Genomic DNA, 27,590 nt, shown 5'->3' on the forward strand with positions numbered 1-27,590 from the left:
TTTGAGAGAAAATAGGATAAAATAAGTACTCTTGTGAGGTTCGAACACGTGACTGTAAAATAATGACCCATTAATCTTAAAGAGCAGAGCGCAAACAAAAAGGCTATTGGGAATTTAAATAAAGCAATAAAAAACACATACATCGTCTTTGCCATATGTGTACATCAAACGCACAAAAAATGCGTTTTAGTGTCCATATGGGTATGTTAAGGAATGATACCTTACAGGCTAAACATATCTCGGATGTCCCACATAATAATACGGACATGAATGATATGTTTAGCCTGTAAGGTATCATTCGTTAACATACCCCGCATCTTTTTGTGCGTTTGATGTACACATATGGCAAAGACGATGTATGTGTTTTTTATTGCTTTATTTAAATTCCCAATAGCCTTTTTGTTTGCGCTCTGCTCTTTAAGATTAATGGGTCATTATTTTACAGTCACGTGTTCGAACCTCACAAGAGTACTTATTTTATCCTATTTTCTCTCAAAATGAACATGTTTCTAAAATAAATGTAATTTGCAGACTCATGTTTTGCCAGTTACTAGTAAACAGACCCAAGTATGAAACATTTAACACCAAACTAAAAGGATATTTATGCAATGTTTTGCATTGTAGTTATCAATTTGGGAATAGTATACGAATAAATGCACATAAATGCGTTGAGATTAAAATGATAAATTCGTAAATAAATGTCATCTGGTCTTTAACGGGCATTTGTTTTGAGAAATCTATGTAAAGATTGGCGTTTAAATGGAATATTTGACAAAAAATTAAGCTATGGAGTGCAAGTATTTGCACCACCTCCTCAGGCGTTACAGAAAAAGCGCACCACTTCACATGCGTTACCACCGAATCGTTATTTAAAAGGGTCTGCCGAAGTAACATTATATTTTATTGGACAAACAGAATGTTGTTTAATGTTTACAAGTATAAATATAAAAACTTTAAAGGGTTTAATTGAATCCTAAGATGGATAGATATGCTAGAATCTTGATTTTAAAATTGAAAATCGAAATATCACTCCAAACAGGGTGAGGTTTTCCACGATGATATGGAAACACTCAAAAGTCTGGGCAAAAAGAAACATATGACCTGAAAGTATGATTGTATGGCCACATCCGCCACCTATTCTTATTAGAAAAAACAAAAACTTTGTCGATTACTTTTTTCAATTTTCTTACCTTACCCTCCGAAAATTAGCCGCACACTGGCGTTATTTAGCCACTACACAGGCGTTACCATTAGCCACCGCTACCAGTAACGATTGGACACGGTGTAACTGGTTAGATCAATTAAAAGCCACATGTTTTCATAATAAATGTCATTTTAACGACGCACTGTTTTGTTTTATTACGTCATTTTAACATCGCGCAACGATACTTGTTATGACGTGACGTCACAAGAGTGGAATACGGCCGTATTGCACTGGAGTGGAATACGGACTACCTTATTTTGCGATATGTATTGCGTGTGGATTTATGATGGGTATATAATAAAACGTAATATTCTCTTTGGAATTCCTAAAAAAAGGTTATGGTGATAATTAAAGAAGTCCAACTTCAACAAACTGTTAAAAACAAAGGTTAAACTGTTTGTATTTAAACGGAAAATGACGTCATGAACATACGGGTACACAATTATGACGTGTGCGACGTCGTCATTTTAAGTCGTGCTAAAAGTTTGGTGTTAACTTTATTGCTTTTAACATGTTGAAATCATTGATAATTTATATATGTATATATGTATATGCACTCTCGCATTTATCAATTATTACCATGCCATGTGTTATGTTATTGTAATAACGATGAACTGTATATGTTCAAGTTAACAATACATGTTCTGTTCTGTTCTGTTCTATAATTTGATTCCCTCAAATATCATCACATAATTCATTCTACTTATACAAGAAAGTAAAGTGATCATGACAGATCCTGTATATATAATAAGCAATGAAAACCTTTTTTTACGCATTTTATTCACAGTTTTCCAAAGTACACGAGAGAAAAAGGATGCATTGAACATTACGTAATTTTGCTAAGAATATACTGCACAATAAAGTAATATAAATAACACAACAATTTGATAATAAATGGACGAAACATTCCATTACAGAACGAAATAACACGACATGGCTAGTAGGTCAGATATTTAAACAATTATCCTAGAATGTAGTGACGGGCCTCTTCTTCAAGTATTCCTTTATCTTTGGTAGCTGCTCGACCTTCTTTCTGTTGGCGTCCAACAGTTTGTAATCTTTCAAAAGTTCCACAATTTGAGAATTTTCTATGAAGGCGTAAAGCATAAGGTCGGCAACTGTTAACTGAAAGAAATATTAGGATTTAAAAATCAAACTCGATCATCGGAAATAATAGGTTTCGAGACATTTAGATTAATGTTCGATTATGTTACCAATCGAATAATATATATTAAACAACATCAACATGTTTACAGGGACTCGCTCATGTTTTTGACCAATTCTTTTTCCCGCTAATGCCCATAAAACACTCGTATTATGCTACTATTATTTCACTCTTTGTTACCCAAATTGCAGAAAAAATACAATTAAAGTAAAAATGAACGGTTTAGTGGGGAGCGAATACACATCGGTACAGTTAAGAGAAAAAAAGAAAACTGACAACAAAACCGCTTGCCCACATGTACTCTTACATACCCTGAGTGCTGTGGGATAATTTAACCATTTCGATTTATGTTGAAAAACGTTACTTTACGCTGTTCAAAAAATGTGGACTTCAAGGCCAATATTTGAGCATATTTTTTATCAACATATTTTAAAGGTTACAGCAGTCAGTATATTAGTTTTAACACTTGTTATGCTTTGCCACACTTTATTTCGTAATAAAAAATGCATTTTATAAAACATGAGCGAGTCCCTTTACGGTAAGTTAACTGAACAATGAACTGACATTAAAGTAAAATACTATGTTGCTGGCATTACATATGTAAAGAAAATAACAATAAATACATTGCAACTGTTAAATTTGTTGAAGTTTGTATTTTCCTTCAACTAAAATGACCCATATGCATTTTTAAAGCCAAAAAACTTGTTTGTATTTTATTCATCAGATTTAACTTAAATTTAAAATGATTGCCTCGATTGGCCTGTATCATTAATCGGTCATTGAAATGCATGGATTCATTTAGGCACGACTGAGTATAGGGATAATAGTTATTTTTAATACGACCCATCCCCAATTTCTTAAATGTTGATCTTGAGGGCCAGTATTCCATATTGATCTCATTCATATCATTAGACATGCCTCAGTCATTCAATTAAGCCTATTGGTCAGCTAAATATACAAGCCAATCAAAACACTTAAAATTGATTTCAAGTTCAATCTACATAAGTTGTTTATTGAATACGACCACAGAGTGCATACATTTTATAAAATGCCTACATTCTCACTCATCAGAGGTTTGATAATGATAAATCTACGCATAGTAACATCTCTCAGGTGATAGAAAAAGCTGGTTCAGTATCTTCTGAATTTTTTTTTTATCTTACCGACGATCCAACCGCAAAGCCGCTCTTTCCGCCCTCTTTAACAAGGTTTTCTAAAAATCCCAGATATTTTTTAGCGTCACCTGCCAAGAACTCTTCCCTTTTCTTGGCCTGAAATTTAAGTCATTCACAGTAAGTCTTTGCTGAGCCGAGTTGTTAACTCCACATGTAGTTACTTCCCTTGTCAATCGGATCACCTCGACCATTTTTCCATGGCCTTCCAGTACTGTTTTTATTTATCAACCTATATATTGTGCACCTCTAAGCGCGACTTAATGTTATCCCTACTTTAAAGGTCAATTTTGTTATTACTGACAAGACTGGTTTTCGGATAAATTGTTTATATGCCCAAGTCTTGAAAATTCTCATTAATTCATTAAAAGATATACACCATAAACTGTGTCTTAACCTCGGACTTGGGGTCTATATTTAATTACATCGTGAGTCTGAATTTCAGACTCAGACTCTTTAACAACACAATTAAAAATCAATACTGATTTAAGTGTATATGGGACAGGGCTTATTATGTGTTCTCTTTAAACTTCAAGCCTTACAATGATATACTTAAATTATATACTAACCTTTTCAGCTTCGTCCTTAAGAAAGGCAAATTTTAAGACCGCGCTTAAGAGATCTTGGGTGGTGTCAATAATCTGGTCCACTAACGCCATTTCAGTGTTACCCTTGCCATACAAGTCTGAAAAAATAAATTCATAAATCAGGATATGGTATACTGGATACCGCCTATGAACCAGTTAATTGTAACTACGCCCCCAGGTCCGGGGATTAGTGGGGACTTTGACTTTCGGTCCAGCCTATTCCAGGTGAAATCTCCGCCCTGCAGGGACAAACTGCTGGTAAAACTCCCGCTATATGCCCCTCACACCCCGGGGAATCATAGTTAAGGCCAATTTCCCGATATTTTCGACGCGAAAACAAAACCACTTCTTTCACTCAGCACTGCGGGGCCAATTGGAAGGTAAAACATCCCGGGACGGGTTCGATTGCCGGCATGGGCGCATTTGAGTTTAATTTGTAGTCATCATGCCGGACAAGTTGGTTTCTTCACATACTCCGATTTCCCCCACAACACAAGACCGCACTCTCGCTTAACACTGCACAAACGAGACCGATTAGTATAATGCTGTAACAACTGGTTTCACAAGTCGTAGTTAACTTTTAAGTTTAATCTAATTTTGATATTAAACAAGATACTAACCAAACTCTCGTGCGAGGTACCTCGCTATCGATACGCTCTGTGAGATCTTCGTCTTTCCACCCACTTCCAACACCGGCAGTGTTCCCTGTGGCATAACTGTGGACAAAAGTATTTTATAAAACATGAAAGAGACTCTTTACATATAAAAATAAACTTAAAATTTCAATACGTTTAAAGCGTGCGTTTTTCAATGTTCCAAATATTAAGGACTAGTTTTTGACCTTTTCATGTTGTTTAAAAAAAAGATTTTTTATTGTCAATAGCTTGCTTGTCGAAGGACGTATTGTGTCCAGTTTGTTCACTTTTTCCAATCAGTTGTGAGTCGCCATACTGGCTGAATTTGATCACCACCATTTTCAAATTGTAGCCACAAATCCAGTGTAAATTTGAATAAGCGCATTAATATTAGGTAGCCACTTCATAATATTGATGTTTTAATTCATTTCAAATATGCTGTCACATTCCAATATACAGTGTATAAAAAAACTCCAGGCATGAAAAGGTTTTTTTTATCTCTCTCTCTCTCTCTCTCTCTCTCTCTCTCTCTCTCTCTATACATATATATACACAGTCGAACCCCGTCGGCTCGAACTCATAGGGACCGGCGAAAATACATCGAACACCGGAAAATCTTGAGCCAAGCGGAAATCCTTATTTTCAGTATAAAGAAATGGCCCCCTAACATTCCGTTCGATCCAACGAGCAATTCGAGCCAAACGAGTTTGAACCAACGGGGTTTTACTGTATGCATACATCAAATATATCGATAATTTACTACTATTGAAATATAATAAGTGAATGCTAAAGTATTCAGGTTGAAACAATAAGTTAACGATACAATACTACGATTGAAATAAGAAGAGAATGATCATTTACTGAGAATGAAATAATACGAAATTGAAAATTTACCTTTTTTGAGATCACTCCATTGCGCGGAATCAATCCTAACGTCGTCAAAGGCCTTTCCAGCAGCAGCAAATAAAAGCCGAGAAACCTCCGCTCTCCCCTTTCCATTAAAATACGTAAATTTATAAGAAGGCATATTTGCTGCCGATTAATTTAGTTAGACTCGTTTATTTAACACAAGTGCTGTACAATATGGCAACGCATAGACTGAACGATGCGTATTTATACCATGGGTAAAAGCTAGGACTCCAATGTTTACCTTTGTTATTAGTAGTTTTTAGTGACCCTGAGGTGTTCGCACAGGACATTCATGGTAAGTGTTGTTCTATATAATGTTCCATATGATTTGTCAATAATGCCCAGTTAGAACTGCACTTTAGGTATACGCGTATTGACCCGTGGAAAAACTAGGAAAGCATCTGCATGGACAGGGATAAAGGTCATATACCACTAAATAAATGTTCTATTTCTTATATCGTGCATCGATCGATTTGCTCGTTCATTTTATGTGTGCAATATATAGGACATGTTGAAGTTATTATTACTTTTAAAGAATTATCAAATAATATTCTATTAAAGTACAACATTTATAAAATGTTAAATTTTTTAAAGATTCGTTTTGATTGAAAATAAATATCACAAAAGTAAGATATTATCACAGAATTATAATGATTTACAATTAAAATGGAACAAACATTACGATTAAGACATATATACATAAATTCACCTGACAGCCCATACACTTATATCCATTGCGGTCTTATTAAATACAAATGGTCAAGGGTCAAAATATTGGCTTCATTGAAATATAATAGTTACATAGAAAATAGGTAACTCATATATTCTAATAAAATATATGATATCTGAAACGTTGTTGTTTTCCATGTACAGTTTGAGGTAATCTTTAACTCCATTCTAAAATGCATATATGTGTCTATAATTTTGTACACAAAGTGGCAGTTTGTTCCTGTCAAGATTAGCTTGATAATAAAAAGAATAATCATTTACCTGAGGCACATTAAAGTTACAATATGAGCCCCTATTAATATGCAAAATCGTGTCAGACATCTTCGTAAAATGATTATGCATATAGGATTCACTCGCCGATTCAGAGGGGGCGGGGGGGGGGGGAGGGCGCACCCGGCGACAAGATTAGAAAGAGGTACAAACCTCCTGAGATTACCGTTCCGCTGACACACCGTGTCTTTACAAATGATTGAGGAGGACAGTGCAGAGGGTCAGGTGGCCCTCAAAGAAGTTCGAACATTGGGTGGGTTCTGGGAAAATCAGAAGGCAAGATCAGGAGTCCAGGTAGTTCGAACAGGAGGTAAGGACACTTACGGTGGGATTCGTGAAGTAGGTCAGGACGCCCTCGGAATGATTGAGGAATAAAACGTTGTTCTTGAAATGAGGTTTCCATGTCATTTTGCTATTGCGTTTCACGTGATCTGCATCTATAATGACGTAATGCATTCTTGTATATGTATCACACAACCACATAGATTATTACGTCAAAAACACTGTACATTACGCGGCAAATAGTGAGATGTAGCCATTGAATAAGCAATAAGCCAACCTATAAGTTGTCACCTCCTTACTCCCCTATGCTCATTTTCCACCGAGATGTCAACAAGCTCAAATGCGAAATATGCCATTGGACGCTGAGTACGCGAGATACTATGCTACGACATAACAGAACGACGACGAAATAAAATCATACGATTCGAGCGGCGAGTATGACACGAACGCCTCTAATGAAAACGAAAACGGCGAAGGCAACGACATTTGTGACTCCTCAGAGGACGAGCAAGTGACCCGTGGTATGGAACTTATATGAAGTGCCAATCAGAATACAAAGACATTTTACAAAACTACCTGTAAATTGAATTTGTTGCAGTAGATGATGTTAAGAAGCGGGATTTCAACGATATGAAAAGCAAACGATCGGAACACAATGGCGCGAATCTTTAACTTCACTATCCTATGAATCAAGTGTCTTTAATCGGATCCTATTTTAAGTCAATTAAGAATAACTCCTCCCCGTATTCTGCGTCAGGTTTAGCAGTTATTTCCCTTGGAAGACAGAGCTGAGACCTGCCCTGGGTTTTCTTGGAATAAATTATATCATAACAAATGGGTTTGCTTATCACATTTCACGATGATACTGCGCATTACATAATACATGTACATGAATACATTTGTAATTCAACGTTAAAGTGTTAAATTGTTTTTGACGCGCTTTTTTGTAGCGCGAGGGGCGGGTGAAGGGGAGGGGCCCACCTCCACCAGAACGGCGTACATAACCCACTCTACTACTTATATCGTTTGAAGACGTAAAGTTACAACAATGATTTGATTGTCGATGTATCTACCTCAAATGCATTTGTAAGAAAGCGTGTTATTTTGTTCCTAAATATTTTGGTCATATACCAGTCCCAAAATGTGTTTGTTTGTTTCTGTACTTATTGAGCATAAATTGCAAACTAATCCGAGAACTCGTACTGCATCGATTCAGTTAACACATATCAGGCAGCATTCAAAATAAGCATTTTGACTGCAATGCTCTTAATTTAGAACCTATTGGCATCCAATAGAAATCGTTAATAGTTCCACAATTTGAGAACTTTCTTTATAGACGAAAAGCTTTACATCGGCCATCGTCAACTGATTTGTTTATGAAATGATTTGTGTACTTCAAAGATAAAAATAGTTTGTTGATAATTGATTTTTTCATAATACTGTTACATTTTGCCGTCATTATTTAAAACTTCGTAATCAAGCAAGTTATACATTTTTTTTAAACACATCGTCCTTCACTTTCTTCCGTGCAACGTGAAAAATAAACAATATTTTTTTCTGTATTTATGAACTGGTCCGTAAGTTAAGCTATATATTTATCAAATATAGTCGGCTTTCTCCTTGGATGCTGAGTCAACTAATGACCTACTACATACATATCAATTGTGCGTATTACCCAACAAACGTTTATACGCAGTGATTTTCTTCACATATCAGGTGAGCGCTTCGGGGCCATCATGGGCCTCTTGTTAAGGAATAATTCAAAAGCGTTAAATATTTCCTATAACCATTTTGGTAAATTTCATATAGTTTATGTGATTACTTAAAATCATAAACTGTTTCTTGTTTAAGTTCTACAGAAACTTAATATAGTGAATACATTTGTTGTTGTTTTTTTCCAATTTTTATAGTTAAACGTGTAATAGTTATGTCAGTGTGTGTATACCGCGTGATAAATAACGTCATATATGCTACGTCGGAAGGCAACATTTTGCTTAAAATGAAGACTTAAAACAAACATAACTTTTCTTTTACTACACCATTTTTAATGAAACAAAGAGCAGTCTGTGCCGTTTAAAGAGCTTCGCCTTTGTTTCATTACCGGACTTTAATTAGGCGATAATTTTTATCAAAAACTTCGACAAACCTGTTTTCGAAATAATGTTTTGACAGTGCTCCGTCAGACGGCCGTTTTGTGAAAAGGTTTGTCGAATTGTTTTAAGAAACTAAACTCTCAATCAAACTCTGGTAATAGACCGAGGGCGGGGCTCTCTATATTTCTATCATTCTGCATAATTGGATTTCGCGAAACTTTATCGCGATATTTGCCCCACACAAGATGGATTTCGTTTTTGTTTAATATTATATCTAAAAATGTACCTGAATGCGAGTTTTATGACGTTTGTTTCTGTTTAACCATTTCCTGTTGTAACAATTTCACTGGGAACCTTTGTGAACAATATAATTGAATAAAATAATTGCTTATTTCATAATACTCAAGCAAGTCATACGTTTATTTCCCTTTCTGCTTTCATGAGTATGATTAATTTGAATAAAAATTTACATCATCAAAGGAAAACGTGTGATTCCTCATGGATCCTTGAAAAAAAAAAAACATTGTTAAAACTTTCGTCAGGTATTGTACTTAAACAGAAAATGACGCCATGAAAACAGTCAAAACTCGCTATGTCGAAGTCGTTGGGATCACGGGAAATACTTCGAGATAACGAAAGTTCGTTATAACAGAAGTACAAAAAGTGTATAACCTAATCATCAAAAATCGAGAATTGTTCAACATATCCAGAACATCGAAATAACAGAGTTCGACTTAGCGAGTTTCGACTGTATGATGTCATCTAGCCGTATGTCGCGTTAATCGTGTTTATGTTGTTAATGTTTGTGGATATTATCAAATAATTCATTCTTCTTAAAAACGGAATTAAAGTGGTCGTGACAGATCCTATATATAAAAAGATATAAAAACAATTTTGCGCATTTAATTTACAGTTTTCAAAAATACACGGAAATTAAAACATTTATTTGGTGCTTTCGCTCAAAGAAACAACAACTACACAATAACATAATGTAAATACCACAACGATTTTATAATAAATGCACACATGTTCCATTTCAAAATGAAATGACACGACATGGGAATTAGGTTAGATAATTAAACAATTATCTTAAAATTCAGTGACGGGCCTCTTCGCCAAGTATTCCTTTATCTTTGGTAGCTGCTCGACCTTCTTTCTGTTGGCGTCCAACAGTTTGTAATCTTTCAAAAGTTCCACAATTTGAGAATTTTCAATGAAGGCGTAAAGCATAAGGTCGGCCACCGTCAACTGAAAAAGATGTGATTAAAATTATATTCGACCATCGAATACTAGTAGGTCAAAACATTTCGATAAATGTTTGATTATGTTATCAAATTATAGTCAAAACTCGCTCTGTCGAAGTCGCTGGACCAAGAGAGATTCTTCGAGATAACAATCATTTGATGTAACAGAAAAAAAAGTTTATTTTAATCGTAAATAATCGAAAAGAGTTCGACATATCCAGAACATCGAGATAACAAAGTTCGACTGTATCAACAATCATAAAGATGTTAAAAAAATTAGTCTACTCAACAATGAAAGGACACGAAAACAGATTACTATATGTTTCTGACTTATTACTTCTATGTAAAGTTAATGCAAATAAACACATGGTAATATATTAAATAATACATAATTGGCCATGGATTAGTATGATATCGAATACGACCCCTGGCCCCAATTTCTCTAAACTTCATAAGCTTAAACGGCTTAAGCTGCTTATTTCAATAAGCCAAAATACAAAGTTATTGTGATTTGATTTAATGAAAAATGGTTTATTGTGACAATCGTAACGAGAATTCTTAACTAAAATATTAACACTTTTAAAGGAGTATATAAAACGCAAAATATTGAAAGACAAAAATAGTGGATTTATTTAGCTTAATCATGTTATAAGAGACTTGAGAAGTTTCGAGAAATTGGGGCGTTGGTTCAATAAACAACTTAAATCGTAGTTAAGTTTACAAGTAGAAAATGATTGTTTTGAATGGACTGGCCAACAGATTGAATACAGAATACTTATTTTCATAAAATCAGTATAAATAAGGAATTTGCAAACTTTATTTTAATTTGCTGGTTAAGCATTTTCAGAATAATTAATATTAACTTACGGACGATCCAACCGCAAAGCCACTCTTACCGCCCTCTTGGACAAGTTTTTCCAAAAGTCCCAGATATTTTTTAGCGTCACCTGCCAAGTACTCTTCCCGTTTCTGGGCCTGAAATTTAGGTCATTCACTGTTAGTGTTTGGTGAGCCGAGTTGTAAACTCCACGAAAAGTAAATTCCCCATTCGGAACTCCTCGGCTATTTTTCCATCGAAAACAACCTTGGATGTGTATGTACGGTTAAATACATTGTCAGAAATTGAAACACTTAAAATACGCTGCATCGCGTAGTAATTTCAATTAAGCAGTTAAACTTTATGACTTTACTCTTTGAAATCATAATTATTTATGCAATAATTCACTTCAATGGCAATCAATTTAGACTTAGTGCGACACAACCCACGTTAGAACACTGCAATTAATTAATACTATTATTAAAAAAATAACGAACTACTTCTACTGATGTACCGGCATACATCCGAGGTTGTTTTCGATGGGCAATGGGCGAGGAGTTCCCAATAGGTTTCTTCACAGTTATAAAATCATTTCTGAATCTGATTCTCTGACTCCAGAAATTAATGAACATGGACCTATGGCGCGATTACGAACAGTTGCAAGTTCAAGTCTAGAGTCTGACTTAGAAAAACACCTTTATTTAATTACATGTACATATAATCACTTTTATTATATTCGTTTTACAAAAATAAATGTGAAATATCGTACAATTTCAAATAGTTATAAATTTCAACAAACTTTGCCTTCAAAACTCAACTAGTAAGACAATAACGATAAAATTTAGATTTGTAGTTTTGCCATTTGAGTCTGAACTCTGACTTTAGATTGTTTGTAATCATTGCCACAGGGCCGTGTTCACTAACATACTGAGTCTAAGTTTGAAACTCAGATTTATTAAAGCAACATTTTAATTTTGTGCTATTACAGCAGCAAATATGGTCAAAGGCCTTGTATCTGTAACACATTGCAGGCTCTCAACCAGGCACATATCTTTTCTAAAAATACGTTATAGTATAGATATTTCAAAACATTTAAGAATTCAATTTCCTGATCCTGAGTCTCTAACTCAGACTTAAGGCGTTAGTGAATATATCGATCAGGGCTTTTTTGTGTCCTCTTTTGTATTCATATCTTACAATGATATACTGACCTTTTCAGCTTCGTCCTTGAGAAAGGCAAACCTTAACACCCCACTGAAGAGATCAATACAGGTGTCCATAATCTGGTCCACCAAGGTCATATCCGCGTTACCCTTGCCATACAAGTCTGAAAAAATAAAGGACAAATTCATTTAATGTTTCTATTTTTGACTGGATATGATTAAAGATGCACTCTTACTCACAAATAAGATTTACCACAATTAATAATATTGTTTTGATATACAAAAAAGGATGAATAAATGTAAAAAATGCTTCTAATGAAGGATACCAAGTTTAATTTGAAAGAAATATGCATAAAACACGGTATTTCTACCTTATAAGACTATTATAATAGTAGATTACAGTTAATCTGTTAGCATTCCCCAATCATTTAATATTTTTGAGCTTTCTGCAATTTAATACACGGTTACAATCTTGTTATCAGTAATAAATATTTTCCATAAATGCATTATTTAGTAAGTAGTTAAAGGTTTATCGGTCAAAATTGATGCTTGTTATATATACATGTGTATGTATTGGTTTTGAATAAGAGTGTCACTTTAACTGATACAACGTATACTGAACATAAGCGGAAAAAATGCCACTATATAGAGGATAATTGCTTGTTTCAGTGGAAGATCGCAATATATTTCACCGAGTTAACGCCAAAAGCTATATAACTTGAGTATTGAAGTTTAATCGTATTATATTGTCTATGATGTACACACATTCGACAAACACTTTTATCATACAATTGGGATGGGCCACATGTTAGCATACTTGAGTATTCACGAGATGAAATAAATTGCGATCTTACACTGAAAGGAACTATTTTCTTTTTATTATTTTCCTAAAAGAGATACGAAATGGCAGTTGTAGTTTCTCGTCGTTAAAGTTGTGTCCAAGACCTGTGCGCACTTCATATTTGACGTTCGATTTGGACCGTGAAAAGTGAAAAGTGAAAAGAAAAGTGATATTTTTACTGATAAATCCTTTTAAACAGAAAACATTGTTATTAAGATGCACTATTACTCCCAAATAAGATTTATTACAATTAATATCATTGTTTTAATATTCCAAAATGGATTAATAAATGTCGCAAACAATGGTTCTTATGAAGGATACCAAGTTTAATTCGAAAGAAATATGCATAAAACACGGTATTTCTACCTTATGAGACTACAGTTGACCACAGTAAATATTTTAGCATTCACCAATCATTTAATACTTTTGCGCTTTCTGCAATTAAATACACAGTTACAATCGTGTTATCAGTAATTTTTATTTTCCATAAATGCATTATTTAGTAAGTAGTTAAAGGTTTATCAGTCAAACTTGATGTTTGATATACATGTGTATGTATTGATTTGGAATAAGAGTGTCACTTTAAGCTGATGTCCCTTATCCTCCAGACGGTTATGCCCATTCCTTTAGCAGTGCCAATTTGATTGCAATATTTAAGCTGCACTCTCACAGATTTACCGTTTTGACAACTTTTTTTGTCTTGGAATGAGCTTTTTTTGCGTAAATATCTGAAAACCAGTGATATTTGACTGCTTACAATAGATCAGATAGCTGTTTTTCACATTTATGTTCGAAAATTAATGATATTTTGCCAAAACGCATTACTATTAACGCTTTAAGAAAAATGCATATAACATCAATTTTTTATCATAAATATGAGAAACTTGAGATCTGAGTTTATGTCACAGTATTATATCACTGGTTTCCATGCATTTTCGCAAAAATAGGCTCGTTACAAGACAAAAAAAGCTTTCAAAACATTTAATATGTGAGAGTGCAGCTTTAAAACGAGGACCAATAACGGTTACCATTCTTATTTGTCAGAGGTTTGATAATGATAAATATAATAACATCATCGCTCCGGTATACGAGAATGCCAATAAATAGCTCTAAGATCAAAACTGATTGGTTGGTATTACTAATTTTGGTTAATTCTTTTAATTAAGGAATGAAATGCGGGGTTGATATCATTAACGGGGTATGAACGCAATTGGGTTGGTCAATGTGTGTGGAGTCCGAAGGACTCCACGTGTACTTTGACCAACCCAATTGCGTTCATATCCCCGATAATGACATCAACCCCGCAATTCATTCCTTATATTTACACGAATAGTTCATTATTTCAATCAAGAATTGCTAAAAAAAGTACTTCATTTTATTTAAGAAAACCTTTCAGTAATCCGTTCTTACCCATTCTGTAAATAGAACGACCCGACTATAAACGTCACAATAACGCGGGAAAAGATTAACCACTTGGAATCACTTTGAAACGTAAAATTGAAGCACTTCTAGTATATTTAAAATATAATAAACTAACACTTATAAAAATGTTGATCTATATTTTACGGGACCTGCAGACACAATACAACCAATAACAAGATCAATAGCTTTCATGTATATTGTTATGCAATGAAGTACGATCCGAACATATCCGAATTGTTGCGTTCATCGATTGATGAACGCAATTGCCGAAAGGCAGTTCATTTAAGGAATGGAAGTTGAGGTGTAAATATTTAAGAAATGAAGTATAATCTGAAATAAGATACTAACCGAACTCTCTTGCGAGGTACCGCGCTATTGAACCGCTCTGAGAGATCTTCATCTTTCCATCCACTTCCAACACCGGCAGTGTTCCCTGTGGCATATCTGTGGACGAAAGTATAATTGTACATTAATAAGCATAATTATCCAGTAGCGGATTTAGGAGGCTGAAGGGGTGGTGGCGGCGGTTCCCAGTGCACCTCATGTCCCAGGCCGAACACAAATTAACTTTGGGTAGGTACCCCAGACCCAAAGGCAAGTTTATAGCTCCTATAGAAAAAGAGAAGACAGGTCACTAGCCAAGGCAACGTATGCACAAATAACTCTAAACATCGGATAACTCGAGGTTTTAGGTCGGGCCCGGCGTCTTCGAGTTATCGCAGTATTACTGTTTATCATATTTTTACAAAAAGATTGAAAACGAAAATAAACAACCCCACCAGTTCTAATATTCACCACGACACTGTTTTGAGGCGGATCCATGATTTGACGTTAGAGGGGGTGGAACTTAGGGGTGTTTTTTGACCAGCGGCCCTCGATCAGAACCGAACCTGTTTGGTTTAAAGCGTTTCGCAGGGGTTTTTAGGGTCATCCCCCAAGAATGTTATTACAAGTTCTAGTCCGAAATGGTGCATTTTGGGAGTGTTTTATTACTTCTATTCTCATATATTACAAATTAATTAAATTAAAAGCCAACTTGGACGACTTTAGGGGGGGGGGGCGCTACGCTCACCCCGCCCATTGTTAATCATTATAATATAACTTCATGTTATGGGATTTCAAAATAATTAAATTTTCATTGACAATAGCTAGTTTAATGTCAAAGGACACGGTGTCTTATTTGTGAACTTTTAATCTAACAAGCCTGACCTCAAATTGACACAGCACTTATATCATGTATTTGCGGTTATAATGGTTTGTTGGAACGCCATTAGAAGCTGTATTTGTTCAACGCAACTTTCAAAGCGTCCGAACAAATCCAGTGTAAACTTGAATAAGATTATAAATATACTGTAGCTCTTGCCGGGGGGAGATCCAGGAATCGACGTTAGAGGGGGCATTACTTATGGGGCGTAACCTTTTGACTTGCTTCCCTATCTTAGAACCGAAATTTATTTTGTTTAAAGTGATGGAAGGGGGGAGGGTTTGGTGGTACATATGGGCGTCTAATCCCCCTCTCCCTGTATGCACTGGTAAAAGTAGTCACACGAATTATGTGCTTATTAAATGCAAATAAATTGCAAATTCACTGTATTAATTCAAGTTTTCAAATTAAAGCGTCAGTGTATTATAAAATTATGTGCATGAAATGTCTGCTTTATCTTAATGCATTGATTTTATTTAATACGGAGCTCAGAACGTATGACCTTTTGGTATTAAAATGAAAGTTTAAAATACAATTTATATGACTTACAGTTTAAATGTCCGAAATGTTATAACAACAATATTGAATTTATGTGGCGAAAATAATAAGTGGTCAACATATTGTTTTGTCTAATGAGAAGGCAGTAGCTCTATGCTTCAAATTTGCCAAATCTTTTATTTCAGTAAATCATTTTATTAGTTTTTTTTTATTTTAATCAGGTGAACTGGTAGATATATACCGTATCTGGCTCACTTAGTGAGTGGTTTAAATAATAGTATTTAGAGCACTAAAAAGTTGAACAGAACAGAACAAAGCAACACTGAACAGAACAAAACAGAGCAATACTGAACAGAACATAACAGAGCAATTCTGAACAGAACAGAACAGAGCAATACTGAACAGAACAGAACAGAGCAGTACATATGTTTGCATATACAAGTCCATACTGTTTTAAACATAAAAAAGTTTAGTGGACTCAAACCCAATACCACTAAGATTGGAATATTAAGAAAAAAATTGAAAATACAAAAATTATTTTCCAGGCAAAGTAAAAATGATTAAATGATCAAATATTATCATTTAATTCGAGTCAGAGTTAAATAAAACAATAGTTTCAAGTTTTTCACCCATATATAAAAATAAAACTAAAAAATGGCAATGGAAATAAGAAGAAATTGACAAGTTACTGCGATTGAAAAAAGATGAAAATGGCAAGTTACTGCGATTGAAATAAAAAGAAAATGGCAAGTTACTGCGATTGAAATAGGAAAAAATTGCAAGTAACAGCGATTGAAATAAGAAGAAAATGGCAAGTAACTATGATTGAAATAAGAAGAAAATGGCAAGTACCTACGATTGAAATAAGAAGAAAATGGCAAGTAACTGCGATTGAAATAAGACGAAAATGGCAAGTTATTGCGATTGGAATAAGAAGAAAATGGCAAGTAACTACGATAGAAATAAGAAGAAAATGGCAAGTAACTACGATAGAAATAAGAAGAAAATGGCAAGTAACTGCGATTGAAATAAGAAGAAATATGATCATTGAATACGATTAAAATAAGACATAACTGACAAATTACTAAAACACATACAAGAAGTAAATGTCAAATACTGAAATTTAAATTCTTAAAGAAGAAAATGGCAAATTACCTTTCTTGAGATCACCCCATTGCGCGAAATCAACTCTTACGTCTTCAAACGCCTTTCCAGCAGCAGCTAATAAAAGTCGAGAAACTTCCGCTCGTCCCTTTCCATTAAAATACGTTAATTTATAAGAAGGCATATTTGCTGCCGATTAAGTTAGTAAGACTACTTAATTCAAACCAAGTGTTGTACAATATGGCAACGCATAGGCTGAGCAATACGTATTTATACCCTTGGTAAAAGCTAGGACTCCGATATTTACCTTTGTTATAAGAGGTTTTCAGTGACCATGTGGTGTTTGCATAGGTCATTTATGTGTAAATGTTTGTTCTATATAATGTTCCATATATTTAGTCAATACTTACTAGTTCGAAAATGCACTTTAATAAGACGCTTACTGACCCGTGGGGAAACTGCATGGACAGGGATATACAGTCGACATCCGGTTGGCTCGAACTCACAGGGACCGGCGCAAATACCTCGAGCCTCAAAAAATTCGAGCCAAGCGGAAATGTTTACCTTCAGTATCAAGACATCGATCCTTTACATCGAGTTCGAGCCAACGAGGAATTCGAGACAACGGGTTTCGACTTTAGTCCTAATTCAAATAATTACTTGTGCTTAAAGCTGCACTGTCACAGACAGTTTTGACATTTTTTTTTTTTTTTTTTGCTTTGGAAAGATTCAATCTTTGCGAAAATGCATTGAAACCATTGATGAGTTTTTTTTTGCAATTCTTCTTCTCACTTGAGCGATGACGATGTCAAAAGTACATACATTAAAAATCACTTCTTTGGAATAAGTTAGGTTTATATAAATATTTGCGCTTGGTTTCCCTTAAAACACTTTCTCAACCATTATTTATGCTGTCAGTTCTGTCCTAGATACCATTTCCAATGGCTCTGGTGTCGAATTTTACATGTATATACAGTCAAACCCGCTGGCTCGAACTCGCTTGGCTCGAATTCCTGGTTGGCTCGAACTGAATGTTAACGACCGATTTTTCTAAACTGAATCTAATCATTACCCGCTTGGCTCGAATTTTCCGAGGCTCGAGGTAATTCGATCCCTCGAAGTTCGAGCCATAAGGGTTTGACTGTAGTGCGTAATCTGTAAAACTTATAAAAAACGTCTATCGTATGTGAGGAAGAAGACACATCGAGCTGTTTAATGTCGATGTGACTAATTATAAAACGCTATCTGATTATGTTGTCGACTTATAAATTTCCAAACGATTTGTCCAAAACATTATTTTATTTTAAACTTCACATTATAAAGACGACGTAGCATATTGAACTTTTTCCGATAAATATAAGTCGACATAAATAGGTTATTAAATCGAGGCAACATTGACAATAATTCGTGTAATTAAACGTAAAATTAACATATAAGCTTTGTAATTAATTCCACTTCTTTCATAAATAAAACTTGATGTATAGCAGTTATGCGTAATTGCGGTCATGGAAGTTATACAATTTTGAAAATATAATGATCAAAGAATTAACCTTTGCTGATCCAATGTGAACTTTAACATGATATTAGGTATCGAGTTCATAGACATACTGCACGAAACGCGGATTAGCAGTTCGTCTTTTACCAAGTTTCGTCGATCATCTTATTGGCGTAATATATCATTACTCTAACACACACTCCTATTTGCCACATTTCAGTTTAGCCATACTTCATAGAACCATATTTACTATTCGCCAAATTTTTACTGGCCACATTTCCTATCTGCCACATTTCCTGTCGGTCATATTTCCGATTGGTCGTATTTCCTACTGAACATGTGTCATATTGATCATATTACCTATCGGCCATATTTCAGGTTGGCCATATTTCCTATCGGCCATATTTCCAAATGGCCATATGTCCTAATAACAATATTTCCTATCGGCCATATTTCCTATCGGCCATGTTTCCTATTGACTATGTTTCCTATTGATCATATTTTAAATCGGCCATATTTCCTATTAGCTATATTTCCGATTGGCCATGATTCCTATCGGCAATATTTCCGATCGACCATATTTCCTACCGACCATATTCCGTATGATCGGTCATATTTCGTTTTTGCCACTTTTGTATTGGCAATATATTTCATTGAATTCGATAAATAATCAAGTCCTATTTTATTCACATTATTAAAAATATAACAGTAAACATGTAAAATTCAAAACAACGAGGTAAATGTCATGAGAATCTGTACAGAGTAGAATGCGACATAAATAGACAGTCAAGTCGATTTGTAGTTATTTGTCGTAGTTAGATATTATGATTGGACAGTTATTGCACTAGAAGGCAGTGACGGGCCTCTTCGCCAAGTATTCCTTTATCTTTGGTTGTTGCTCGACCTTCTTTCTGTTGGCGTCCAATAGTTTGAAATCTTTCAAGATGCCCACACATTGAGAATTTTCTATGTATGCGTAAAGCATAAGGTCAGCAATCGTCAGCTGAAGAAAAGTTGAGCTTTCAGATAAAAAGAAATACAGTTTATCATAGTTGTAGAGTTTAAGCAAAATCAACGACGTCATTTCCGAAATGACATTCCGTTATTTTATAATTTTGAGCGCTGTTCTGAAAAATTAAAATAAAAGTAAAAATAAAAAGAAGGGTCTTTGGTTTCAGTGAAAGATCGCAATATATTTCACCTCTTGAATATTTTAAGTATAGCTTTTGACGCTCACTCGGTTAAATATTATAAGTATCTTCCATGGCCGAGAGTGTAAGATAGATTCATTCCGATCCGAGCGTAGGGTGTTTAGCGGAAACGAGGTTTACCGGGATGAACCTATCTTACACGAGCAGCTATGGTAGATGCTTTTTCTCCTACCTCAGTTAAACAAAATTAAGTAAAAATGTATTTTTTTGCTGGAACTCTTTTGTGCTTAGTGAAAATAATTGCGTACGGATAATTCGTGGTTGTCATGGATATTCGCGCAGTGATTCAGAGTATGTAAATGGTCTGATCGGTCTTTATATAGTTCTAAGAAGAGTGAAACATTATTTCTTGAAAGGTGCGTGAAAACTGTTTATGGTGACATTTGAAGCGAGAAATAATTAACTAGCGTTCTAAATATTGCAATAGACAATAAATATAGACAAAGTTTCCATGATGCGCTACAGACGACAGTCTTCAACAAGGGAGGTAATAACAATGTGGTGACCAATAAAAGAAGTTCCATACGGGCATTTTATCTTCGCCCGTGGGCAAGATAAGAATTTCTAGCATGGTTAAATTATTGGATCTAATTATCTGAGGTGGGAGAAATAACGATCTCACACTGAAAACAATTATTATCCTCTATTTTTATCGCACAACCGAGCACAAATAAAGTCCGAGTCTTCCGTCTTATGTTCCCCCGGAAGACAAAAATGTTTAGTCGTATTTTCTACATATGGTACAGCAGGAATTTGCTGATATGCATATACTATAAGCTTTAATTATTTAATATATCCAGACATTGATGTTCAGAGAAGACTGTTTTGATGTTTTGGTATTATATATCCGTCCACTTACAGAAGATCCAACAGCGAAGTCGCCCTTTCCGCCTTCCTTCACCAATTTTTCCAAACATTCGAGAAATGTTTTTGCTTTTCCTTGTAGGAATTCTTCACGTTTCTTGGCCTGAAATTGTGCAAACATCAAAATTATTACTATCAACAAATCGGTTATGCATCAAAATTATTACTATCAATAAATCGGTTATGCATCAAAATTATTACTATCAACAAATCGGTTATGCATCAAAGTTATTACTATCAACAAATCGGTTATGCATCAAAATTATTACTATCAACAAATCGGTTATGCATCAAAGTTATTACTATCAACAAATCGGTTATGCATCAAAATTATTACTATCAACAAATCGGTTATGCATCAAAGTTATTACTATCAACAAATCGGTTATGCATCAAAGTTATTACTATCAACAAATCGGTTATGCATCAAAGTTTTTAATTACCCTGAAACGACACATCAAAAGATACACACCCTAAACACATATGTAGTGGTGGTATTCATTATTGGTTTTAATTTTATCTAAGAACGATTTAGCTAATCGGATTGCTCGATATTAAAAACCCGGACTAACACAGTGACTGCAGTTAGTTATGTATGACAATAAGATTGACTTAAAGTGCACTTTGAATTCCATCCAAGAACTTAAGTTTGTTTCCTTTTTTATTATTAATCTAAAGGTAGAGATACTTTTTTTCTTTTCTTTTTGAGGCCTCGATGCTCCCATTTATTTGCCCCATAATAAGAACCATGGGGTCGGGCCAGAATAGAATAGCAGTACCTATAAATTATACCTTGGTTATCGACGTCTATGTAGCGCATATGTTTTATATTTTAGAGATTTATTTATTTTTACCTTCGAAAGCAAAAGTGGTAAAAGCACAGCACGATGAGATACTGACCTTTTCTGCTTCGTCCTGGAGAAAGGCAAATTTCACGACCTCGCTAAAGAGATCTACGGCGGTGTCCATAATCTGGTCAACTAAGGTCATTTCAGTGTTATCCTTACCATTCAACTCTGTAATAAGATTGTATAATGATTTAAAATGACAATTTATTATAAGTTATTGGGTTAGTAGGTGACCCGATATGGGATATACGGTAACCTCGTAACGTATATATCATGTCGACAACCTGTTTACATGTTTGAATGTTTCATTTATTTATCGGAATATTCATTGTAATCGGGAAGTAGACGCCATTTTCGTACGATATAAATTTGGTGACCCAATTTGGAAAAATATGGCGTCACCGCGTGACAAGTCCTGGGCCAATAGCATTGCGTCATTATTGTTGGAGGCGTGATATAAGAAGTTACTATTTGATTATACTAATTATACCAACATTTGTTGAATTGATAACAAATACTGATTTAACTATATATAGAAGGTTAGATAATTTACCTATATGACCTTTACTCTAAGGAGTTCAAACTTCTATGTTTAATGAAATTATAATTAGAGTCGAACACCGTTTGCTCGGATTCGAGTGGCCCATATTCCTCGTTTGCTCGAATTCAATGTTAAAGACCGACCTCTTTACACTGAACGTAAGTTTTACCGCTTGGCTCGATTTTTCGAGGCTCGAGGTATTTTAGCCGGTCCCAAAGAGTTCGAGCCATCGGGGTTCGACTGTATAACCATTAACCCATTACTGTGTTACCTTGTATTTGTTAATGAGGGATAAATGTGGTTGGTAATCGCCTAAGCAATTATTATCAAAATTTATTTGATTGTGCCAATATTATGACCTTCGATATTTTGACATGTTTGTAAATACAGTCGAACCCCGTTGGCTCGAACTCGCTTGGCTCGAATTCCTCAAAAACTTGAATTGAAGGTTAAGGACCAATCTCTTTACACTGAACGTAAGTTTTCCCGCTTGGCTCGAATTTTCCGAGGCTCGAGGTGTTTTAGCCGGCCCCATGGAGTTCGAGCCATCAGGGTGCGACTGTAAGCTATTAATTTCTATTTGTTGTATGCTCATGGGTTTATAGCTTTTATGCAGGGCCGATTGTTTAGAACTTTGTTTAAGTATACAACGTGATGATGTCGTTAACTTTTAAGCGTGAAATGTTTGATAACGTGCTTACATCTTTAAACATATAAATGTAGAGCTGAAACAGCTGTCTCAAATCTTGATATGTGTGTGCGTGTGCGCGCGTGCGTGTGTGTGTGTGTGTGTGTTGTTTGTGTGTTAAATGAAAATGAACTGTAGAAAAAGTTGTATAATTGTTGGATTTGGGGGCAACAACAGCCATACGTAAAATAACTAACAAATAACTAATAGTAGTACAATCCCGGGTACTTACTGAATTCCCTTGCGAGGAATCGAGCAATCGCCAAACTCTGTGAGATCTTTCGCTTCCCGTCAATCTCCAACACCGGCAACGTTCCCTGCGGAGTATCTGAGGATACAGATATAATAATAGACTTATAGTTAGTTGGTTATTTTCTGATCTTTCTGGATAATTGGATATGACTTTCTTATCCCTCTGGTTCATTGATATGACTTTATAATCCCTCTGGTTCATTGATATAACTTTCCTATCCATCTGTTTCATTGATATGACTTTCTAATCCTTCTGTATCATTTAATATGACTTTTTTATTCGTATGATTAATTTGATATGACGTTTTAATCCCTCTGATTCATTAATATGACTTTCTAATCCATCTAATTAATTTAATAAGACTATTTAATTCCTTTCATTCATTAATATGATTTTCTAATCCCTTCGATTCATTTAATATGACTTTCTAATCCATCTAATTAATTTAATAAGACTATTTAATTCCTTTCATTCATTAATATGACTTTCTCATCCCTCTGATTCATTAATATGATTTTCTAATCCCTTTGATTAATTTAATATGACTTTCTAATCCCTCTGATTCATTAATATGACTTTCTAATCCCTCTCATTCATTGATATGACTTTCTAATTCCTCTGATTCATTAATATGATTTTATAATCCCTTTGATTCATTTAATATGACTTTCTAATCCCTCTGATTCATTAATATGACTTTCTTATCCCTCTGATTCATTGATATGACTTTCTTATCCCACTGATTCATTAACATGATTTTCTTACCACACTGATTCATTAATATGACTTTCTTATCCCTCTGATTCATTGATATGACTTTCCTATTCCTCTGATTCATTAACATGATTTTCTTACCACACTGATTCATTTGATATGACTTTCTTATCCCTCTGGTTCATTGATATGGCTTTCTAATCCATCCGGTTAATCTGATATGACTTTCTTATCTCTTTTATTTGATATAGATTTGTAATCCTTTTGGATAATTTGATATGCCTTGCTTATCCTTCTGTTTCATTGATATGACTTTCTTATCTCTTTTATTTGATATAGATTTGTAATCCTTTTGGATAATTTGATATGCCTTGCTTATCCTTCTGTTTCATTGATATGACTTTCTTATCTCTTTTATTTGATATAGATTTGTAATCCTTTTGGATAATTTGATATGCCTTGCTTATCCTTCTGTTTCATTGATATGACTTTCTCAACTACTCTGGCTCATTTAATATGCCTACGCGATTCGTCTCGTCGATAATGGCTTATGATTATGGATTTTTAGATTGATATATACATATTAATAACCCTTTTACCAGATAAGTTTTCGAGATTATAATTATTTCATCTGATGACCTAGCCTCCGTTTTAAACTACCGGATCACCTGATTAGAATATATACCGGCTTGCTGCTTATCTAACGAATCGAATTAAAGGCCGATTTGAAAAAAAATCCCATTGGACAAAAAATAATTTCGAACACTAAAACTATATTTGTCTTGCACTAAAGGTGAAAAAGCTTTGTCAGACTGAATTTGAATTTGAGAGTTATCAAATTACAGTTTGTCGTTTCATATTTCATTACGGAAACCTTCGGTAATTGAAATACCTATCCATGAATGGACTTCTTACAAGCAGCCTAATAAATGAATTGCAATAGCTTAGACCTCTAGGGTGGTATTCAAAATGTGTCTTAAGGCAATCTTATGGTCATGCATCATTGACTCCATTCATTGTATAGGTTCGTTATTTGTATCGAGTAATCCGATGAGCTACAGCGTTCTTACATTGAATTAAGACAATATTGAATACCACCGCTGTCATCCATGCAGATTCAATTAAATTAGGTGTGGTGGTGTTAGTAGTTTATACTCCGGGTCCCGGCGCGAGCACATTGAAGGGTCCCAGAGTGACAGTTCAACCACCGCACACCTATCCTGGGCGGTGAACCAGTACTAGGTGCCTTCACTTCTGCAAGGAACTGACAACTTCTGTACATGCCAGGGGCAGTGGTACAGTGCGAATGGTCGTAGAAAGGATTTCATAACCAATCACAACAGAAGTGACCTGGTCCGCCCGGGAATCGAACCCGGGTTGTCCGATTAACAGTTCAACGCTCTACCGACTGAGCTAACCGGGAGGACAAATTAGGTGTTGGGTGTGTAAGCTAATTTATACTCGCACTCGGGCCTTGCCCACACGGTGAGTGCTCCGTTAAGATTGTTAGTCATTTTAGGTAAACAAAAGAAATGCAGATATTTGTATATCTAAAGTAAAATATTTTGTCAACAAAACATCATTCGTTTTCTTAGTTATTATAAATTCATGACAAGTTTCCGACCGTTTGAATACAGATATTAGTCAATTTTTGTCGTAAATTAAAATAATATTTTTGTGTCATACAGTTGAACACCAATGGCTCGAACTGCTTGGCTAAAATACCTCGAGCCTCGGAAAATTCGAGCCAAGCGGAAAAACTTACGTTCAGTGAGAGAGATCGGTCTTTAACATTCAATTCGAGCCAAGCGAGTTCGAGCCAACGGGGTTCGACTGTAGTTTCATTAATTTGCTACATATCTGAGTGAATTGAACTTGAAACACAATAAAATAATTTACACAAAATTAGGGCACATACTAAAATAATTGAATTGCCACATGTGACGTTTATAGTGAAGTGACACTCTTATTCATAATCAATACAAACACATGTATAACAAACATTCATTTTGAGTGATAAACCTTCAACTACTGACTAAATAATGCTTTTATGGAAAATATCAATTACTGATAACAAGTTAATAACTGTGTATTTATTAGCTGAAAACACAAAAATATTTAATGATTGGTGAATGCTAAAAGATTTACTGTGATATAATATCAGCTCATAAGGTAGAAATTCCGTGTTTTCTGCACATTTCTTTCAAATTAAGCACAGTGTTCTTCATAAGAAACATTGTATTCTACATTTATTAATACTTTTTGGTAAATTAAAACAATTGTATTAAATATGGTAAATCCCCTTTGGGAGTAATAGTGCATCTTTAAAGATAAGAGAAGTTACGACTGAAATTTTGATTGAAATTGTCCAAAATAAAAGATTAGTTAGTATCCAAATAAAAGGTGTAGTTATTAAATACCTTTTTTTAGTCCACCCCAATTTGCAAATTCTATCCTGTTGTCCTCAAATGCTTTTCCAGCTGCAGCAAATAAAAGCCTTGAAATTTCACCTCTCCCTCTCCCATTGAAATACGTTAATTTGTAAGAAGGCATTTTTTGCTAAAGTTTATATTTCACAAATTTATTTAAACTCCGAGTCGTACAGCGCTGTCAAGTTGTGAGGCGTCCGTTGACTGATGCGTTTTTATATAGTATGCAAAAGTAGGACTCCGCTGCTTGTATGTGCTAATAATAGTAATTCATAAACGATTTGTGTGATAGTTTCTGTTCTAGAATGTGTTCCAAAATGTTAGTTAATCAAATTTCAATTGGAGCACCTCGGTCATTTTCCAAAGAAACAGCTCCGGATGAAATCGGAACTTCTCTGTCATTTTCCTTCGAAACATCAAAAAATATTACGAGCTGCTGGTGCATTATATACTTAAACGCCGGGTACCATGCGTTAAATTTCATACAGGGGAACAATCGGAACACCTCGGTCATTTTCTATCGAAAACAACCTCGGATGTATATGGACGGTTTACAATTAAAAATAAGTATTTTCATTTCACTACGCTGCAAGTAGATCGCGTAGAAATTTTATTTTAGCAGTTAAGTCTGAGGACTTAACCCTTAGGAATCTTCATGTTTGATGCAATCACATTTCTTACTGTGAATCAAGTGGATCTAAGTTATAAAAATTACATGTTAAAACACTAAAATTAATTAATATTATCAACTACTTCTTCAAATGCACCGGCACACATCCGAGGCTCGAAGTATGGCCGAGATGGCCGAGGAGGTCCGATTGACCTTTTATTTGGACACCTCCTGAATCCCTTAGAAAACTGGTTTGAGAAAATTCAGTCGAAGCCCGTTGGTTCGAACTCACTTGGCTCGAATTCCTGGTTTGCTCGAACTGAATGTTAAGGGCCGATTTCTTTAACTGAATGTTATCATTCCCGTTTGGCTCGAATTTTCCAAGGCTCGAGGTATTTACGCCGGTCCCTCGAAGTTCGAACCATCGGGGATCGACTATAGTTGAATACTCATAATATAGTTAAACTTTTGCCCCAATTTCGCAAAACTTCTTAAACCTTAAACCTTATAACAGGATTTAGCTTCGCATTTAGCAAATATCATTAAAACAAAACTGAAAAGATTTGCGTACAATAAAACGTTTTCAACTTGTCAAAAA

At 34.8% G+C, this 27,590-nt stretch overlaps 3 protein-coding genes across 3 annotated transcripts; all 3 read right to left on the reverse strand.

Annotated features, from left to right (window-relative positions):
* Window positions 1–1,963: 1,963 nt before the first annotated feature.
* LOC128217706 (glutathione S-transferase-like) lies at window positions 1,964–5,857 on the reverse strand. The gene is made up of 5 exons (XM_052925030.1): window positions 5,658–5,857; window positions 4,749–4,844; window positions 4,111–4,226; window positions 3,533–3,640; window positions 1,964–2,329 (listed from the first exon to the last, which is right to left on the reverse strand). Exons 1-5 carry the CDS (start codon window positions 5,788–5,790, stop codon window positions 2,171–2,173), a joined length of 612 nt encoding a protein of 203 aa, XP_052780990.1. The 5' UTR covers window positions 5,791–5,857; the 3' UTR covers window positions 1,964–2,170.
* A 4,243-nt stretch (window positions 5,858–10,100) lies between these two features.
* LOC128217707 (S-crystallin 4-like) lies at window positions 10,101–17,523 on the reverse strand. The gene is made up of 5 exons (XM_052925031.1): window positions 17,391–17,523; window positions 14,882–14,977; window positions 12,319–12,434; window positions 11,158–11,265; window positions 10,101–10,294 (listed from the first exon to the last, which is right to left on the reverse strand). The coding sequence occupies exons 1-5, from the start codon at window positions 17,521–17,523 to the stop codon at window positions 10,136–10,138; spliced, it is 612 nt and encodes a 203-aa protein (XP_052780991.1). The 3' UTR covers window positions 10,101–10,135.
* A 1,976-nt stretch (window positions 17,524–19,499) lies between these two features.
* LOC128217705 (S-crystallin SL11-like) lies at window positions 19,500–26,589 on the reverse strand. The gene is made up of 5 exons (XM_052925029.1): window positions 26,374–26,589; window positions 23,219–23,314; window positions 21,810–21,925; window positions 20,905–21,012; window positions 19,500–19,837 (listed from the first exon to the last, which is right to left on the reverse strand). Exons 1-5 carry the CDS (start codon window positions 26,504–26,506, stop codon window positions 19,679–19,681), a joined length of 612 nt encoding a protein of 203 aa, XP_052780989.1. The 5' UTR covers window positions 26,507–26,589; the 3' UTR covers window positions 19,500–19,678.
* Window positions 26,590–27,590: the final 1,001 nt, after the last annotated feature.

This window comes from Mya arenaria, chromosome 14, assembly GCF_026914265.1.
Source record: "Mya arenaria isolate MELC-2E11 chromosome 14, ASM2691426v1".
Lineage (NCBI taxonomy): Eukaryota > Metazoa > Mollusca > Bivalvia > Myida > Myidae > Mya > Mya arenaria.

Coding starts and splice junctions, on each gene's coding strand:
- LOC128217705 (XM_052925029.1), bottom strand. CDS start 26,506: ATGCCTTCTTACAAATTAACGTATTTCAATGGGAGAGGGAGAGGTGAA. Junction 21,013..21,809: donor TCCAGGACGAAGCAGAAAAG/GTCAGTATCTCA, acceptor GCACAATTTCAG/GCCAAGAAACGTGAAGAATT. Junction 19,838..20,904: donor ACTTCGCTGTTGGATCTTCT/GTAAGTGGACGG, acceptor ACTTTTCTTCAG/CTGACGATTGCTGACCTTAT.
- LOC128217707 (XM_052925031.1), bottom strand. CDS start 17,523: ATGCCTTCTTATAAATTAACGTATTTTAATGGAAAGGGACGAGCGGAA. Junction 14,978..17,390: donor ATGGGGTGATCTCAAGAAAG/GTAATTTGCCAT, acceptor TTTCGTCCACAG/ATATGCCACAGGGAACACTG. Junction 12,435..14,881: donor GTACCTCGCAAGAGAGTTCG/GTTAGTATCTTA, acceptor TTATTTTTTCAG/ACTTGTATGGCAAGGGTAAC.
- LOC128217706 (XM_052925030.1), bottom strand. CDS start 5,790: ATGCCTTCTTATAAATTTACGTATTTTAATGGAAAGGGGAGAGCGGAG. Junction 3,641..4,110: donor TTAAGGACGAAGCTGAAAAG/GTTAGTATATAA, acceptor CTTAAATTTCAG/GCCAAGAAAAGGGAAGAGTT. Junction 2,330..3,532: donor GCTTTGCGGTTGGATCGTCG/GTAAGATAAAAA, acceptor TATTTCTTTCAG/TTAACAGTTGCCGACCTTAT.